The sequence below is a fragment of the Antedon bifida genome, chromosome 11 (assembly GCF_963402885.1).
Source record: "Antedon bifida chromosome 11, ecAntBifi1.1, whole genome shotgun sequence".
Classification (NCBI taxonomy): domain Eukaryota; kingdom Metazoa; phylum Echinodermata; class Crinoidea; order Comatulida; family Antedonidae; genus Antedon; species Antedon bifida.
This window is the reverse complement of record NC_136236.1, coordinates 16,076,551-16,097,417: the sequence shown is the minus strand read 5'-3', so window position 1 is coordinate 16,097,417 and position 20,867 is coordinate 16,076,551. Positions and strand designations below refer to the sequence as shown.

Genomic DNA, 20,867 nt, shown 5'->3' with positions numbered 1-20,867 from the left:
TGGTAGTTTTTAGGGTAAGTTTCGGAGGCAATTTTTCTTGGGTATTTTAAGGTTTTAAGATTTGGAAGAATTGACTCAGCTATTTAAAAGAAATAAAGTATTACTATCAGTAAAGTAATTAATTCTAATTAGGCTACAGTTGAAAAAAAAAAACACTCTTTCTGAAAACGAGCAAACATTTTACCATCGTCGAAATGTGACCCTAAACAAATCTAGACCAGTTGGATCTATGGGGTTTCTTGTACCTGTCACCAGATAGAAAGAAAATGTTACAAGTAATCTATTAGTAAAGAATATGGAAATAGAATGCATAGTATTTTGATAACTGAGAGTGGTAGGGTATGAAAAAAAAGGTAACACTTCCATCAGGGCATACAAATGAGGCATGGCTTATATCAGATACCTAACATTAAAATCATTTGACATACATATAATACATCAGAATCAGAATTTATATTGCTTTAGAAAAAAAAATTGCTCCTTGGCCTTATAAATAAAAAAAAGTGTAAATGTACGAGATCAACAAACCATATTAGCTTAAAAAAACCTCCATGGATCTAAATCTACATGCTTTCAGACATTTTTATATGGCATCATAGGCAAATTCTATAATACAATGTCATATATGTATCACATGTGACGTCTGTATCATGCTTATAGCGTTAGATATGGTAAATATGACACTGTATTACATAATTTGCCTATGATACTTGCTTGAAATTATTATACAGTACTTTTGAATAAGATAAATTATTACAGACTAAAAGTTACTTTAGTATTTTACTGCCTGAAGGTTCAGCTATGTTGTCTTGGCAAAAGTCATATATATAATTATTATAAAATATCCTTACAGAATGCTAATAAATTGGCGGTCCTGCTAGACTTAAAAAAATTGCCAATTACAGTTGAAGGACACCGAAGGTAATAGAATGTTATGCATGAATGACTCGGAAAATGAAACTAAAATCTTTTAACATAAAAATTTCATTATGTTACGGATATCTTTTTATCAAATGGATATTTTTTTTTTCAATGCCAACAATTGTCGCATATATCCATCAGTGAATTTCCTGACATGATATATCATGTAATTTGAAATTTTCTTATTACATTTCACTTAAATTAGGTTTGTGCTATGAAAAGTGATCTTTTTCAATGAAATAAATTCACAACTTTAAACATAACCTACTTTTATATCTACAGTAGCTACGAAATATAAGATTTTCTATTCCAACGTATCTATCGGCTGATCCAACTTTCATGAATAGCTATAGTGTGTGCAAGGCTTTAATCAGCCAAATGTATGTACTGTATGTATAAAGCATCACCCATTTTGTAATCAAATAGGGATTCGATTCAATCAAAGCGTTATTAGCCATCATTTGAGCTGTTAACGTCTACATAAAAAATGCGCAGAAACTTACCTGTTGAAATATACCTAATAGTCTATGATAGAGGCATTGCTGTAAGGGAGAACTTTGACAACGTAAAGGAGAAAGTTAAGGATTTTTCTCTGTAAAGGTCTATTTACAGAAATATATTACTTTGCTATTGTACCTGGAGTATTATTATCCATGATTGTACGTGATTAAAATTAATCAACAACTAAATGATTTCTTTCTAAACGCAGAACCAAATTACACAATTTGTATTGGATTATATTAATAAGAAAATGATACAACTAGGAGAAATATGATCCTCAAAAGGAATATCATATTGTATATTAATGATTCCATAAATATGAAATCTAAAGAATTTAAAATATGAAATCAAATGTCAACTACTGATTTTCAAAATCATTATACTGTAATATCCAAGAACAGAAAATTTAAAAAAAGAAAATGTTGCAATATAAAAAAGTATCCCAAAATTTAACATACATTAAAAATGTGTTTAAACTCAGTTTAAAATTTAAAATTCAAAAATATTTATGCTCATGTTACATCATTAAATCTTTATTTTTAAGTCATTTCATTTATTCAAGTCATTGGCCATTTAATTCATATTTGAATCCAATTTTCTTGGAAAGAAAGATTAAATTGTTATTCTTAATGTTCAAAAAATTATCATATGCACTAAAATTATAGCGATGACGTCAATGAACATGTAAACATGTTCATACATTCGTACCAATGTAGACATTTTTTTTATGATTATTCAATTTTGGGAAGTGTGAATTGGGTATTAATGTCATTCATATTTCAAGACATGACTCACACAAAGCAACATTTTTACTTTAAAAATAATCTTTGAGTCCTCTCAATATATCTTAAATGTAGGCATGATTTGTTTTAAACAATCATTATGTTTTGAACAACAACTTGTCAAACAGGTTTGCCTCCAAATAGCAACCATTCTTCTTTAGCACAGAATACAATCTTATGATGTTATTTCTTTAAAACAAATCTAGATGTTACTTATACTACAACTAAATACCTGTACTACTGTAAAACATGCTCCCAAAAGATTAAATGATTTATTGAAGATGAACAGAGTAAAGGTAATAGGAAATAATTTTGTCTAAAACTGTAGAATACAGTAAAAAACCCTATTACCCATTGTTTTCTAAGTACTTTACCCAGGTTAAAAAAAAGGTTTATTATAGAAGACGAACAAAGAAAAGTTAAATAAAGATTGTCTAAAACTTACAAAATGTGGTGAAAAAACCTCTAATTACCGATTGTTTTCTAACTACTTTTACCGTGTTTAAAAAAATGTGTGTGGAATTTTAAAATGCGGTTACCATGAACGTGTTCGTCTGTCCAACACGTCAACACCATGCTTGTTTGTGTGTTCGTGTGGGGATCCTGATATTGCGGAAATTAAGAACGTTATTGTTTACTTACGTAACTGTCGGCAGAATAAAATTACTCTGGTTCCGTATCAACCCAGGAAGAGTGAGATTATATGGCAAAATGTCGAACCTCACTAAAAGATTACTAAAAGATGCGGTACAACCGCTTGGCACCATTGCATCGATTATATTAACTAATTGTTTAACGTAATCTCACTCAACCCTGGAAATGTATCACCAAACGTTTCTTGATTATAAGTTATAACCATGTTTTTAGATATACTTTAATAACCAAATGTCTATTTATGCTTTAAATATATATATATATAATTCCATTATAAGCAGAAAATGTTGAGAAAAAAAAAATGTTAACAATGTTAACTATGATAATGTCAAATGGCTTTAACAGAACATAATTGAAAAATGAGTATTTTACATTACACTTTTCAATATTTCAAATAAAAGACATGAATAAATCAAGACATACATCATGAAAATATAATGAAAATGTATAACCATATGGAATTATTTAAAGATCTGGAAAGATATTGTTAAAATAAAAAAATGGATTAAAAGATGCGGTACAACCGCTTGGCACCATTGCATCGATTATATTAACTAATTGTTTAACGTAATCTCACTCAACCCTGGAAATGTATCACCAAACGTTTCTTGATTATAAGTTATAACCATGTTTTTAGATATACTTTAATAACCAAATGTCTATTTATGCTTTAAATATATATATATATAATTCCATTATAAGCAGAAAATGTTGAGAAAAAAAAAATTTTAACAATGTTAACTATGATAATGTCAAATGGCTTTAACAGAACATAATTGAAAAATGAGTATTTTACATTACACTTTTCAATATTTCAAATAAAAGACATGAATAAATCAAGACATACATCATGAAAATATAATGAAAATGTATAACCATATGGAATTATTTAAAGATCTGGAAAGATATTGTTAAAATAAAAAAATGGATTAATCACAACAGAAATAAATGTATCGTTCACCTTGATTAGTTTTACCATTAATATACCATATACATTTCCTTTGAACCAATATCATAACCGAACACACATTACCATGATTTTCGCCGTCTGTCCCTATCATCAATACCGTGCGCGTTTTTATATTTATGTTCAGATCCTGAATGTGGGAATATCCATAAAAGTTGTGATAGCATTGGTATTAAGGAAAATTGTTATGTACATAGTATATGCATAGTATAGGAATATATGGTATGTAACAAACATTATAAGGTATTAGATATAATTATACATTGTTTGAAATTTATTCAGTGTTTTACAGTAATACTATTAGGCAGATCATTATGAAGGGGAAGGAGCTTGTGCATTGCTTGTTGCAATATAACGTTTCGTTTTGCGTAATATATGATATTGATGATTTGGATGTGTCAATGTTGGTGGTGATGATGGTGAGATAATGACGAACAATTAGGATGTGCAATAAAGAGAATTAAAATGATGATGTAATCATTATTTATTGTATAATGAAATTCACAAGCTGAGTTTTCCTTGTGAGAAAGAATAAATATTATTTTACAAACTGCAACTAGGATATTATTGTATTGTAAACAATGATGAAATTAGCATTTGATAATCAAAATTTTAAAAAGGACAATGACGACACTAACGATGATACTATTAATTATTCATGTTAATTAATGTTCAAATGATGACATTAATATTATCTAATTAATTGCTAAAAGTGTATTCCACCTTTATTAGTATTCATTGCACCAGACAGTGTTTAAATTTTAGGGAAGCATATAGAATAATTATTTATACAACTTCTTTACCAAGATCGTAGTCTGCGGTCTAAAACATCGACACCATGTTTGTTTCGATGTTCATGCTCCGATCCTAAAATCATTGAGAACATCTTGTCACATTGACATCTTTGTTAATATTAGAAATCATCAACATTTAATATTAATGATCATTATTTGTGACCACGTCATTGTTAAACCACCTTCTTATTCTGCTTTGATTGGACCCTTTTCAGTGCCCACAATGTTAGGTGTTTGTGGACAGTTTATTTACCATGATTGCCTCCTTCGGTCTAATATATCAACACCATATTTGTTTCTTTCTTCATAACGTGATCCTAAATAATTCGGATATCCGGTAAAATGTCAATTTCTTGATAGTTACAAATGATTGTGATGATGGTATGATGATGGTTATTGTGATGGTGGTATAAAGATGATGGTATGATGATGGTTGTTGCGGTATAAAGATGATGGTATGATTAAGGTTGTGGTTGTGGTGGTGATGGTATGATGATAGCTGTTGAGTAGTATGTCTATTGCTTGGTGGTCTTCCAATTCAAGAGCTTTATGTTCAAATCCTTCCTCTGTCACATTTTAAACCAAAACAGCAGTTAATTATTGTTTTCATTTCAATCCTGTGGTAATTAAGCCACATTGCTACGTAAAATATTTGTTTATGTATTAAATTGTGATGGGTAACTTTACCTGGGTATGATCTATAGAAGCCTGTTGAACTCCCCACATATTGCCAAAGGAGACCGGTGTCTTTTTCTCTATTGTTAATAAAGATTTCATCAATTCCGTCTGTTACTTTGATTGCGTTGAGTATAATAGGATCTATAATACACAAAAATAAATATAGCTATGCAGTTACTCACCTATGAAGTATACAGTACTAATCATTATTGGTATATACAAATATAATTCTACTAGCAAAGGAGGGTTAGGCAGAAATGTCAAAAATGTTTGAGAAGTCATTTGTTTTAATTTTCGAAAAGAAGGGTGGAAAGGGGTGGGGTGGTGAGGGGAGGATGGGATGGGAGATAGAAGCTGACATATCTATCATCCAGTAGCTTCTGTCCCTGTTTTTAGTTTGTTAAATTGTTGTATTTATTTTTTTCTGACCTTCATTGTATATATCTGTAGGTATCTGTACTGCACTCATGTCAAACGTTACATCTTTTCCACCAAATTTGTCGTCTAAAATCGATTCATTGGTTATGTTGTTAGCATTCAGAAATTCCACGTTAGGAAACTGCAAAAAAATGAATTATTTTAATCATTACTGAAATATTAAATCAACTTTACAGATAACGGTTTTCAGTTTTCTGAGTGAGATAATTCCCTGAAAATCGGTTTAATCAACTACATGTTGAATAGTAGGAATACATGTTGAATAGTAGGAATACATGTTGAACAGTAGGAATAGATGTTGAATAGTAGGAATAGATGTTGAATAGTAGGAATACATGTTGAATAGTAGGAATAGATGTTGAATAGTAGCAATACATGTTGAATAGTAGGAATACATGTTGAATAGTAGGAATACATGTTGAAAGTAGGAATACATGTTGAATAGTAGGAATACATGTGGAACAGTAGGAATAGATGTTGAACAGTAGGAATACATGTTGAACAGTAGGAATACATGTTGAATAGTAGGAATACATGTTGAATAGTAATAATACATGTTTGATAGTGGGAATACATGTTGAATAGTAGGAATACATGTTGAATAGTAGGAATAGATGTTGAATAGTAGGAATAGATGTTGAATAGTAGGAATACATGTTGAATATTAGGAATGAATTTAAGACTTTTAAGTCTTCCAGCATGATGTCATTAACCATTGAATGCATTAATAAATATAAATTAAAAATTAATTACTTCTTCGTAAGTAGCATTTAAAGATGAATTTTCTAAAAATTCAACAATGTTCTGAAAGAAAAAAATGAATAGTTTAGTTCAAAAGTTATAGCTTATGAAATTGTAATCAAATAATACAAGTGTAACTCCAGAGACATATTTTAAACATTTGGTGTTTCAATTTTTTTTAATCACTTTCAATAATCAATCAATTGTTTACTTATAGGGTCAACTGACATTTGGGGGTAGGTCACCAGTCAGGAATTTGGTATACTGTAGTTTTAAATTTAGGTCCAATAAACAATTGAATTAACTACTAGTTGCTGTAGAATGAATTGTGAGGAGCATTGTGAATGTGATCATTTTAAGTCATATACCATGAACCGTTGTTACCCAAAACGAGTATCCATTCATAATATATTATCGACCTTTAGGACAGGTCACAATTCATTTGATATTCACATTTCCAAGTTGATCCCAAGCTAATGAAGTTGAGTGCATGTTGTGAATTGTAATAATTCGCTTCAATAACCCCTGCTCAGATACACTTCTACAAACCAATTTGTGAAGGTCACATACAATTGCTAAATTTCTAATTGAATCTCCCTGGCTACTACAGTAATAACTTTGATTAGGTTTTTGTCGAAGTACTGGATGAAAAATGAGAATTTCAATACATTATGCAATAATAATATATTCAAATTAGTTTCTCCTGCACAGCCCACTGTGTCATATATATACACTCTACATACTACTACACAGCAACATACTACTGTAGTACATAATCATTTCAAACATGTCATTATCATATCCAGCATAGACCTTTACATTTTGTTGTTGATGAAAATGAAGTCTCTAGCGGGCTGATGCCTGTTAGATAGAAGGTGAATATTACAGTAGACCATAAGGCAATACACTTTCAATGTCTTTAGTGGATATGGATATAAACAGAACTCCTTCAGAGCCATCACTATAGCATGGTTCCCATTAGAACGTAAGGCAACGATGTAAATGCAACTCGCTTGTGTTACAGTATGTCCGTGGACACTTTCTCATGAAACGAATGAGGGACAATAGTGTTTTCAAACTACAGCCAAAACCTATATACACAGGAAACTTATATATCCCTTTAGGTTCTACCTATACCCTACTATACCTTAACAGCTCTTTTCTTTTTTTCTAACAACTCAACCCAATTTGTGGCTACTTTGTCCACCAACTTATTTCCATCAACATATGATTCTGTTAAAATTTCCTCCACAACTGCTTGTTCATATATCTACAAGATAAAACCAAGAAAATAATACAATAATGATTATGACAGAATTGTCACACAAAATTGAGTTTATCAAAAGGAATATGGTATATAATTAACAAGCATCCCTAGTTGATTAGTTTTTATTAGTATCTTCATATGTACTGTATACATTCAAAGCAAAATATAATAGTCATAGATAAACAATGTGGTTTATTAAAGTCTTTAAAACGTGTTATTATTCAATATTTAATTACTTTCTCTCAGCGTATACACAGAATAAATTATAAAAATGGTCGACATGAACAAAATTAATAAGACCTTTACTATCCAGTAATTAATTTAGTATATATATACTAAATTAATTAGTACAGAAAAATCAACTAGTGTTTGTTACAGACGGGTGGCAGATACATCCGTGGCAGATATACCAGTGCGGTGGCAGTTACATTATCGGCAGATACACCAGTGCATGTACAATATTGGCAGATACATGTACTAGTGGCAGGTACACACTACTGGCAAATTCAGCAGTGGCAGATGCACACTAGTGGCAGATACACACCAGTGGCAGATACAAGTACTATTGGCAGATGCACCAGTGCAGATAGAGTTACACACCAGTGGCAGATACACACAAGTGGCAGATATACACACCAGTGACAGATACTGTACATACTTAGTGGTATTTAAAGCAGTGGGTGGCACACTATTGGCAGGTACACCAGTGGCACTGGCAGATAAATCAGTGGCAGATACACACCAGTGGCAGATACACACCAGTGGCAGATACACACCAGTGGCAGATATACACAAGTGGCAGATACACACTAGTGGCAGATACACACTAGTGGCAGATACACACTAGTGGCAGATACACACTAGTGGCAGATACACACTAGTGTTATTTAAAGCAGGCCCAAGGGCAGATAAAACAGCGGCGCATAAATCAACAAACAAACAAGAAAGTAAAAACAGTGTACTTGAGTTTCTTGTCCTCGTTATGTCAAATAATGTTAGAGAAATAGGACAAATTAAAGCCGTATAATAATATCATAGTCCATTTGTAGCCCTATGAGACCAACTTATAATTAGCTTGGTTTTATCTGGATTTTATCCAATAAAACAAGAATTTATAAAGTGGCATAAAATAATTATTATTAGCACATGATCGAACATGCTATTATGGCAAACGCCTTTAATGTATGTTATTCTGTGAAAATCAGAAAAAAAAAAATGAGTAAAAGTTTTGATGGAAGTTTTTTTTCCAAAATTTACTAGGATTTAGAAAGCAATTGGTATACTGGTAAGGGATATCAGATTAGCATAGGAAAGGCACGGGTTCGAAACCTGCCTGCGATATTTATTATATTCTTAGGAGACATAGCCTCCTGTCCTGTATATGCATTGCATGTGCATGATAAAAAATTGTTGAGGAGATTAGGGGATAGTCTCCCCATCTCCTGATCATGGTCCCGTACAGTCTTGAACTAAAAACACTATTTTTAAAAGTAGCCTACAATGTAAATCCACTAATGTACTGAAGGCAATAATTGGTGAATGAGATCATTAACAACATTCAATGCTCCCTAGGGTCACATTATGTCCAACCCTAGCGCCACTTTCTATCATTTTAACATCAATCAAATTTTGTCTTGGGCATTGCAATAAATATTACAAACAAATAGGCCTACATTTGTACGGTCTACAAACTTCTGTCTATATTTTCTTCTTATCTAAATTTTGATTTTGCCCTTTTGAATTAGTCAACGTCATCGGCTGACGTAATCACTGCTACAATATAGCATCAGATATTATTGTCTATCATGAAAACTGGTGAAAAATACACCCACTATGTAAACCATTTGAATAAATCACATTAAATTGATGTGAACAATTTAATACTGAACAAAATATATGGCATTTTCAAAGACGCAGTAAGAAGAATTTGTTTTTAGAAGTAAAATTGAAATGTGGTAATAAACTTTGTGGTAATCTTTCTAATTCCTGTCTTTTTTTACCAATAATACTGCAATAACAATTGACTGTGTATCATTCCCAAAGAAGAGGTTGCTGATGATACTGTATATTTACTGTATAGTTACTGTATAGTTACTGCAGCAGCTGCAGTAGAATCATTTTAATAACTCTTATCTTTTTTCTACACTCTTAAGCAAACTCTTATATAATATTTTCATATTAAATATTCTCAAGGTTGATGGGTGGTTGTTAATGTAATATTTAATCTCCTTTTCTCTGCCATTCTTCTTACTGAAGTAGATCACAACAGCTTAAGTAGATACTATTGCTTGTTACTCTTTGACATTAAGAAATTCTAGAAAACGCTGTTTACAGTTTGTCCCTAGACGCAAATACCTGATCAGATTGCTTATACATTAACACTAGAAAGTACATATTTAAACAGGTGATTTTATCTTGAATCCAAAAATCAATTTTGTAAGTATACAATATACACAGTATAGATATACAACTGTATAAAATATATAACTAAATATTTCCTATTCAAAGCCTCAATAACAAATTATTATGTGCAAAGAATGGTGACATTTTGTTCTGATAATTTGTAGTTTATTATATATGAACAATTGGCTAATCTACTGCATCCTCCCTCCCTGCAACTACCAATGAATACAACCTTTAATATACCAATGTAATGTTATGAAATTTCATGTTATTACTGTAGCTCAAATTTGTTTCAAATACACAAACTAGAAATAGTGTTGGTAATCTATGAGTGCCACTTAATACCTGGACCAAGTTAGATCTGCAAGGGGGAACTCAAAAAGACCACATGTATTCAGTTTTTGTAATTTTTGTTGTCTAACATCGCAGCAGGTGATAGGCAAAAAAAAGGTAACAGTCTTCAAACAATGTTCAATAAATAGCAATGTATAGATTTGAAATATTACAGTATAATAACAATAATTAATAATAAATACATTTTTATGGCCAATTTAAGAATAACAAAATAATGATTACCTCAATAATAACAAATTAATTTCACAATTAGTAATATCTATAGACTTAATAAAATGTGTAATCAACAGATGTTATGCAATAAATGTATAAAATAAAATGAAAATGTTCACTCTAATCTAAAGCAATGAAATTGTACACACATGCAGATGGGTAAAAAACAGCAATTTCTTAATTTAATCCAATCTATCTTAATAACATACAGTATGAACGTCAAATTAATTAGTACATGGCAATAACTAATAACAATATGCTTATACCAAATTTAAAAAGCTTAAAGAATTAATTCCCAATACTGGCCATCTTAATCTTATTACAAACACAAAAGAAACATTGTATGTTTCGAAAATGGTTGTCGGGCAATAACAATTACGATCGTCTTCCGCCTGATCCACATGACAATATTGTAAATATCGATTGGTATCCGTCGATATAAATCATTTAGGTGAATGAGTTACTATGGAACGGCAACAGACAATACAAACAATAAGACTACTTGAGTTAATTAATATAGAAATGGATAAACATGGAATACAAACAAGATATTGGCTATCTAGTGCAATGATAGTGTTACTACTGAACAGAATAACAGAACAGAGCAGAACAGAATAGAACCCCTCCTTTGGACACCTCTATTCAGGGGACACCTCTATTATTAAGGACAAACAAGTATAAATACATTACAATGCACTATGGCCCACCCCTATTCAGAGGACAACCTTATTCAGGGGAAACTTTGTCAGGTGCCGAAGGTGTCACATTAATAGAGGTTCTACTGTATATTTTTGTATTTGTCAACAATGATCATAGGTTGAAAATTACTGCATACTGAGAGTATACTAATAATAATATCCTAACTTGTAATATATGCAGCCAGTTGAAAACTTATTCAAAATGAATATTTCAATTATGTATCTCGTTGTTTATCTAATATCCTTTCGTTGCAATTAATCAATCGATCAATCAATTTGTATAGCGCTATTCAACAATCTTTGCTCATACGGTATATTGACATTGCTGACAAAAGATCAGAACAAACCCCTACTTTCACCCCCTTTATTGTTTTTTTGTTATTAAGAAAACTTTAATTTTTAAATGTAATCTGGGATCTCTTCCATACAAGATTTACTGGTTTCCTGAGAGACCCCATTTCATTTAAACATTGTAGTACATATCATTATTGTCACATAATGATTTGATGAAAACATTGATCACAAGACTTCATTTATGAATATACTATATTCCTGCAATGTCATCAAGGATAATGGTATGAATAATGTATTGAAAACAGAATTATATTATTCAATCATACTTTTATTTAAATCATTCAATATATGAATATAATAATTTTCCCATTTGCAAAACATAATGGATTTGGTAATTTACAATAAATACCTCTGCTTTTACAGAAAAATGAAGATGTATTTATGCGACCAATGCAAAGTAATTATAAATCATAGAGTCTTGCTATCGCAGAAAGCATGATTCATAATATGTAGATCTTTATATCATTAAATCTATCTAATAAGAAGTGTCTAACATCAACGAAATACAAGCATGAATAGAGTTATTTTGCCAAATGACATTCTCACTTTCTTAATCACAGAAATTATAGTCTAATCTAACGGACTCATTATAACGGTGAATTAGTCCGATTGCTTATGATATTATTCAGAAAAAATAATCAATTAGCTTGAATACCAGTGTTGAGTTGCTTGGGGTGTGTTAGCAATAATTCCTAAAACTAATTTTAAGATGAAGTGATGATTGTGAAATTAAACACTAATTACAACAATCCTTAACAATCACAGAAATTAATGAAAATTCTGAAAAGAAAAATATGTAAAAATACAAGAGATACAAAATTTATTTGGTAATTGTAAGTACTTTTTCATGTCAAGTTACTGTAAGGCTCAATAAAAATTGTTCATTAAATATAGTGGAGCTGTAGCTTAGTGGCTTACATGGTTGCCTTTCAATCCTAAAGTCAAGGGTTCGATCCTGATCTAGTGCCAGGGTTGTAAACTCATGAACTCTCGCTACTTAACTCACACTCCCTTAGCCTCAAATGAGACGAAGAGTTCATGAATTCTGTAGTTAGCGATTTTCTTGACAAATTCTCTTGATCCGTAAGGTCTACTAACATTCCTCCTGTACTCAGCTGGTACTACACAGGAATGAAACATTACGATGTTGACAGCTTTTTTTACGACTTCTATTTTGCATCATATCTATTGCTTTATTGCCAAAGGAAAAGACATTTTTGTACGACAGAAACCAATTTCTATTTATTGAGCAATAAAAATATCTAAATATTTTGTTTCATGATTTGGCAGAAGAATATTACGCTAGCGAATTCTTACAGGAACAGTTCAAAACATAGGGTACAGGCATTGTATATCTAGGAATTTATTATAGTAATAATATTTCATATTTTATTTTATCTGTGGATTGCTACTACTTTACAGAAATACTGACAGTACAGATTGTCAACAAAATAATAAACTAAGGATAAATCAAGAATAGAAATTACTTCTTAAATATAATCTCAAAAAAGGATACATGCATTATACAGTAGCTAGAAATTTATTATAGTAATTTTTCATATTTTATTTTATCTGTGGATTGCAACTAATATACTGACAATACTGAAAAAAATATTAAAGGGTAAATCCAGAATAGAAATGACTGTTTAAATATAGTCTTTGTTTCATCGTCAGCAGACATAAGCATGTTTACTGCTTCGTGCCCTTGTGGACAGGGTGTGTCTCAACAAACCAGGGAGAATGATAATCAGCAGGGTGATATTTCAAATCCCTTTCACCATCTGCTTAAAACTACACCCCTAAAGTAAATCAGTGAACATATTTAATCAGTGCATGGAGCAACCTACATAAAATGAGAAATGGAACTATTATGATCAAATCTTGTTCTTGTCGTGTTGGGTTACCAAATTGTCAATTTACAGTACATTAACATGACTAGTAATACTGTACATGTATAAATGTCAGGTTTACATTTTTAATGAATAATGAATACATAACATTTAAATGATTGACCCATTTACATTTTTAATCATTTAAATGACATTCTTTAATCATTGGTAATTATGTTTTGTATAGCAAATGAATAATTCATTTTTAACTGATTAAAGTACATACAGTATATTGTATGCTACAAACAGTATTATACTTTTAAAATGGCACTAATATTACTTTATTCAAGTTTTCTCCAATTTGAATTCATAGTATTTTCATTTCATTATTAAAACCATTACAAATTAAAATATTTCATTCTAAAAAAGCAAACTCATTTATGAGTGTTGTTCAAACAGTAATGACATTAAACTTGTGTTAAAGATTAGGAAAAATTAATGCTCGACAAAGAGACTGAATTTCGAGGTACAACAATGGATTAAACGAACTACTGTACTACTGTAGATTCATAATGTACACTAGTGCACAACAGTAAACAGTGGCATTATTTCTAATATCAAGTGTGTTTAGTAGACTGTAGGATTGGCTTTATTGCTGTATTGCAGAATATTTTCTCACTAGTGTATTACCTATGAATATAGATATTGCTACTGTATAGCAAGCTACTATATACTCTACCAATTATTGTAGTAATGTAGAAGATACGATACAAATTAGCGCATTAAGGTGTCAGTTATAGTTGGTTTCATGAGTACTGTCAATCGCTAACATTGGTGGGTAGGAACCAACTTACAGTACCTGGGGAAATTCGGCCTGGCTCAACTGCTATGACTTTAACTATGGGGTATATTGTACCATGGGCCAGATTTTATTCTCATTTCAAGGAATAAACAAATTTTATATTTTTTTTAGAGATCACTTCATTACTAAGATAATTGTTTTAAATCTAGACAATTCAAGTGTTTCAAACAAGTCAATTAAAATTACAGAATAATAATTGGAATGCAGTTTCTATGCTGATTCAGTTTACTGTAATTAATAAAGTAATTATATTTTCACTAATTTTTACTACTTATACTGCTGCCTTTATAAGATTAGGCATTCTCGGTCTGTACATTTACAATCTTAACGATATTTGAAATAATAAACTGAACAAAATTGAATTGTTTTACAATTATTTGTAAAATTGTAAATATTGAGTAACACAATAAAATCGCAAATGAAAGAATTTGTCTCAATTTCTTATGCCATTATTCAAAGGATCTTCTGTATTGTAAAACATATCTTCGCCTTTCAGACAACTGTTCATGCAATTTCGATGAAACAACTCTTACAATCAAAAGGTCATGTTGAGTACTAGATTGGTTTGAAATGGTTAACGACAACGTCAGTTTGCATTCAACATAACAAACTGAGTAACTATTGTACAACCTAGACTATGTGACACTCGTTTGGGAAGCCATCAAACTTGATTAATCATAAAGCTCTGCCTACACTATCAAACTTTATGTGACAAGATGTGCCTCCTAGGTACTCTATGGACATGATGATGTTGTGTCACTATCATATTTGGGCATATCACTACCATATTTGGGTACATCATACTTTTTTGTCAAATTAGTTTAAAGCAAGCTCTTTTCTCTACCAGAGATAAATACCTCTGAATTAAAACCTACTGTATCAGAAAAAAACCTAGCCCATTGGAAAAAAAGACACAGAAAAGCGAGTTACCGATCACAAAAGAAGATACATCGGATGTAAAAGTAACACTGAAATGATTCGAATTTTTTATAAAAGCTTAATCCATTTTATCATGAATAACTCTAGTGTGTGTGAACACAGACAATCATTGATCATGATTAGGAAATGTGGAAGTAACTGTAAAACACAAACATTATTTTGAGGAGAATGAGGCTGTAAATCACCAACAACCATTAATTGAGCTCTATCAAATATGTTCCAACAAACTTTAATTCATACCATAAATTTTGATGAGGCAATTAAAGAATAATCTTTTAAGGCTGACATTAAATATTGAAAAAACAACCTTTTTTATAGTCTTTAATTACCACCTAAGCAATTTCATCAGGATTCAATAAAAAAACAAAAGGTTCTTCCGCAAAAATCACGGCCTGTTATTTTTTTGAATGAATTGAATCATTTAAAAACTAATAACATTATTATTTTATGTGACTATATCGCTATTACAGTATTTTGAATCTCAACAGACTTGGAAGGTGTCTATCTTATGCATAGTCTAAAAGCTATTAAATTACTAGATATCATGCAATGAATATTTGAATAAATTTGCATATAATTATAATACACTTCAAAGAATTCTTTTTATCTATTTCAGTGACCTTGGACACCATCTTGTAAGATGAGTCAAATTATCATTTTTTTTTATTTGAAGTTTTGAATAAACAGCTATGTATGTTTCAAATCTATTCTATTTAAAATTATTATCTATTCAAAAATTCTCAAAAATATTATTTGAAATCAATGAATGCATAGTATAATTAGTTCCGTTTGTAGTGTGACATATGACATTTAAAACGTAGAATACAAGCTATTGATAAATACCTATTATTATTTTACAAAAACCTAGTCATGATACAAATTTATCTTTTTTTCAAAGGGCCTTTTTTTTCTGGTGATTTTATTTTACATCCATTTTCTTATTGTTTTTTGTTGTTTAATCATTTTTTATTCAGATTATTTTAACAGGGTAACATTAGTTGATAATCAATAATATTTATAGTATTTCTATGTCTTAATAATAATATACTGTATGTACTGTATATGGCTGTCAATGCCTTATTACTGTATGGGATAATACTCCATGCTTATTATCATGCAGAAATGTTTAAAGGTACTTAAAATACAATTCTTTTTACGTACTTGAGTGACTCCATTCACTAACAATAACAACATTATACAGTATACAAAAATACACTCTTTTATTAAATGCAATATAACAGAGTCTGACTGGCATAAACACAGTGGTAAAACCTAATTGTATATCAGTGATATAGTACAGGGCAGGTATTTTTTTATACAATATTGTATCTTACTTACAAGATACAGGTACATAACAGTAGAGGGAGCTTTCGATTTGTGACAACCGTGGACCAGCCTAGGTCAGGTCAAACGCTACTAAATTCAAATACCTTTTAAAAATATTTAAAGACAATATATTATATGGCCTCTGGAAGAACACCTTTCTGGTGAACAAGGTTTTCCGTTGCAAAAAGTAAAAATTGTATCAATTGTTATTATTTCTACTAATAAAGCTATACATATTATTAAGTATCTTAATATTAACATAATTCATAAAAATTTTAATATCAAAAAGCTTTTAAAAATATATTAGTCACAATCTTCTTTTAATTCTAGTCACGTAACATATCTAAGAAGAACCCTAATCTTATATGAAACAAGCCCATCCCTTATTAGGTACCATCTTGAACAGAGCAAAGATGTCATACATTTTATAGTTACTAAGGCAATAAATAATAATATATACGTATTACACTACAGGCAATATAATTTATTCTAGAAGAGAAATCTTGTCATGTTAATCCCTTGTTAAAAAAACTTTATTTGGATAAATTGTTTTATAAAAAAAACAAAATATTTGTAATAAGTTAAGATGCATTTTTAAGGTTGGCATCACACTCATTCAAAAGTTTGGGACGGGAAACAGAAAATAAAATTGAGATATCCCTAGTCCTACTATTTAACTGAACAACATATGCTATAAACATAATTTTTTATAGAAATTAATGCGAAAAAATGTATCAAATAATTTTTAAGCATTTACAGTATAACATGGACTGCTAAGAAACATCTAAGCTCTGTGATGTGCCCAAATATGGTAGTGATATGGCCAAATATGGTAGTGATAACATCATGTCCATATATGGGTACATCACATTTGTTGTCACATAATGTTTGCTACTTAAAATGGCAGTGAACATACTGCACACAATATGTTAATAACATTACACATTTCATTAACTCTGCATAAAGCAGAAATCAATAATTGGAACATGATATGCGGTTATTTACTCCTAAGCTGTAACGATCAGCTAACCTACAAAATGACCCCTTAATTATAATAATCATAATACCAAACAATCACCAAATTAGGATGCATGATCGACACACATTTTAGCTTCCATGTTGTTTGTAGTTAATTAACATAAAAGGGAAGTAAAAGGTCTATGTTAAAAATCTTTATTAAAATCATTTTTTAAATTGATCAAAGAGATATTTAATAGCAACTGTATGATACCTGGTTTTCACAGATAAATGATGACTTTATAGTTGGCCCTCACTGGATTTTCTTCCAGAAAAAATATTATGGGGGGTTTGAATAACAGGTTTGCACAATTTACAGATATATTATGTCTCGGCAAATTTAAACTTATTTGGCATGCATTGACCAATTTCTAACAAAATAAGCTTTACAATGTTACTTACATCTTGCAGTTTTGATGGCTTCATTTTGTCATTAAGGTGATTTACTAGGTCCAACTGTATTCTTGATGCCATTTCTTTCACTCTACAAAAGAAATATAATTCAAGTTCAAATGTGTACGAAAGTAATCAAATATCGAGGCACGGTCTGGTTTCCCACAGGACAAATACTAGATATTACCATACCACTGTACCATAGAAATTACTTTATTAAGGCTCATACAATTAGATCTTTAGCATGGTTTTCCCATTGTAAATTAATCATTTATTTATGGATTTGTAAAAGGGCGCTTTACCTAAATTACTTACTGTACCACACCCATCACTTGATTAGAGTTCAAAATCTGACAAGAACTAAGGTTATGTTTATAATTGACCAACAAAAAATATTTTATGCAGGTCCATTAATTCAATTTTTTAATATTTTATCTATTATAGATTTTTATGATTTGGAACCTGAAGATGACACTGTAGAACAAGTTTTCTCAGATACAAGTCCTACTGTACATAACAAATGTGTACACAATTTGTAAGGAGGAAGGATGGATTAACTAACTGCTGTACAACACCTGTTGTGGATAATATTATAGGAGAGTAATTACAGTAATTAATATCATTTTGATTTATTATACAATTTTTATTACAATTTGGTGTAAAATTCTCATTAAGAAGTGTAGGCTAATATTGTATTGTCATGTATTAATTATTATCATAATATATAATATAACTTTTTTATGAAATAATATTATACAAATAATGAATAAATTATATATAATTATATATATAATTTATTTATTATTTGTATATTATAATAATAAATAAATTATTTATTCAATAGTTGATGAATACTGTATTTCTCTTATACTGAGTAATAGTTTACAAATATTGATGATTTACGTACATTGCAAATCCATCTTCAATTAGATTTCTGACGTACTGTATGATCAGATTTATTAACTATAACTATTTACGAGTTGGGCGAATTGTGAATTTTATAAAGGCTGGTATAATATTATTATGATATGAAATAATAATTACTGGTAAAGGGAAACTTTCAATATTGACACTGTACTACTACTAATAAATTTAGAAAAACAAACATGTTAAATGAATCAAAAAATAATCATTATAATGTATTCAGTAATTTATAGTTGTCATACATGATGCAGCATATTATTATAGAGTTTATTTATTGTATGTAAGGCTCACAGAATAACCTGCCTGAGTTTCTGGGGCTACCAAAAAATCATGTCGAACATAGAATTTCACTGCATGTAGAAAAGGAAAATGGAAATTGATGAATAGTTTTTCTAACAAAACAATTTAACAATAAAGATGGGCAGGTAAAAATTGTTTGGGAACAACCAAATTGTAGCCCAATTCTGTGAATCAAACGTTTGACAGGAATAATAATAAGAAAAGCTTGAAATAAAACCTTCTAAAACTGTTACAAAATCATAAAATGATCAATTATTAAAATCATATGCAAAAAAAGACAGGCTCTGCTTAAAATCCTGTCAAGTTTTTTCTCACCAAAAAAAACGATAACAAAACACCGTAAGCACACTCCTAAATATGTGTACATTTGTCCTGTGAATGGATTTTTATCAGAAAAGTTAAAAAAAAGACGCAGAATCAACAATTATTAATGAGGCAGGCACTGACTTAATTGACGCAGGAAGTCAGGCAGAAGAGAAAGATCCTGATGAGGCCTAAGGCTAAGCCTGAGAAGCCTAGCTAGTTAGCAGGTACTTACTCTTCCAAAGGAGGCACTGATGTATCTAATGTAAAAGTTCCAACTATACTGAAAATTAAAAGGTAAATAACAGCCCAGTAAGATGCCATTTTAAGCACTAAGTTCTCTCAAAAAGGGAGAGAATCGCTGGATTTTATTAGCTACGATAAGACATCAGACTACACTGGCAGACTATAAAATGGTATTGTGAATTTTGTGATGACACTTTATTGACAGTCGTCTTAAATGGCGCCCTCTCTAGTTTAATAAGTCAATACTTAAATTTGTTCTTATAAAATTTGTATTTCAACTGGTACATATTATTGTTTCCACTAGTTTATACAAATCAAATTATAAAATGTTTTACAGCTAGGAGAGAGGAAAATACACTCTTCGATTAAATTGACCATGAAAAAGATTCTCTACTATAATGTTTTATTTATGAATGTATTTTGATGAGAAGTGATAATAATAAATATTTAAACAAATAAATAGGACAATTAAAATAGGACCTTTTTTTTGTAGAGCATTTTTAAGACGTGATAAGATATGGTGAACAAGTCCTAAATTTCTTTAAACTAGTATTGCCCATCTCCAGCCACATAGTCTTTACGACCAAACAAACTGAGATTATATCCAACTACTTACTACTTGAACAAAGGAGAACCATAAATAACTCTGAGAATGTAGACCCAGATCTGTTTTTAACCAAATTGAATTTTACCAGAACTAGAGGATATTCATACAAATTGTTTAAAAAGCAACTAGTTAAAGCCCTCAAGAGTGCAGACCTGACTTCTAATTCTCGCAAAGAATCATTCATTTCTGGAATTCACTCTATGACTAAGTTTTTCCTCAATTACATTCAACTAGAATATCAAACAATAGTTACAAAATCATAAAGCTCATTCACTCACTTTTGTTATGTTTGTGCCTTATACAAGTATTATATAACCATTTACTCATTAAATACTTACTTATTAACATTAATCATA

General features: G+C 30.2%; 1 protein-coding gene across 11 annotated transcripts in view; it reads right to left on the bottom strand.

The window, feature by feature from the left end:
- LOC144856316 (voltage-dependent calcium channel subunit alpha-2/delta-1-like) overlaps window positions 1-20,055 on the bottom strand; it is a 66,358-nt gene extending 46,303 nt beyond the window's left edge. For 6 of the 11 annotated variants that reach the window (XM_078714277.1, XM_078714278.1, XM_078714285.1 and 3 more), the window contains exons 1-6: window positions 19,894-20,055; window positions 18,141-18,222; window positions 7,624-7,746; window positions 6,489-6,539; window positions 5,727-5,856; window positions 5,307-5,438 (exon numbers count right to left, since the gene is read on the bottom strand). In XM_078714277.1, the coding sequence (XP_078570403.1) occupies window positions 5,307-5,438; window positions 5,727-5,856; window positions 6,489-6,539; window positions 7,624-7,746; window positions 18,141-18,222; window positions 19,894-19,982 (607 nt within the window). In that variant the 5' untranslated portion in view covers window positions 19,983-20,055. Of the gene's footprint in view, window positions 1-184; window positions 246-2,743; window positions 2,951-4,628; window positions 4,693-4,872; window positions 4,937-5,306; window positions 5,439-5,726; window positions 5,857-6,488; window positions 6,540-7,623; window positions 7,747-18,140; window positions 18,223-19,893 lie in introns of those variants that run through there. The other 5 variants (XM_078714280.1, XM_078714279.1, XM_078714281.1 and 2 more) reach the window with 5 other exon arrangements.
- Window positions 20,056-20,867: the final 812 nt, after the last annotated feature.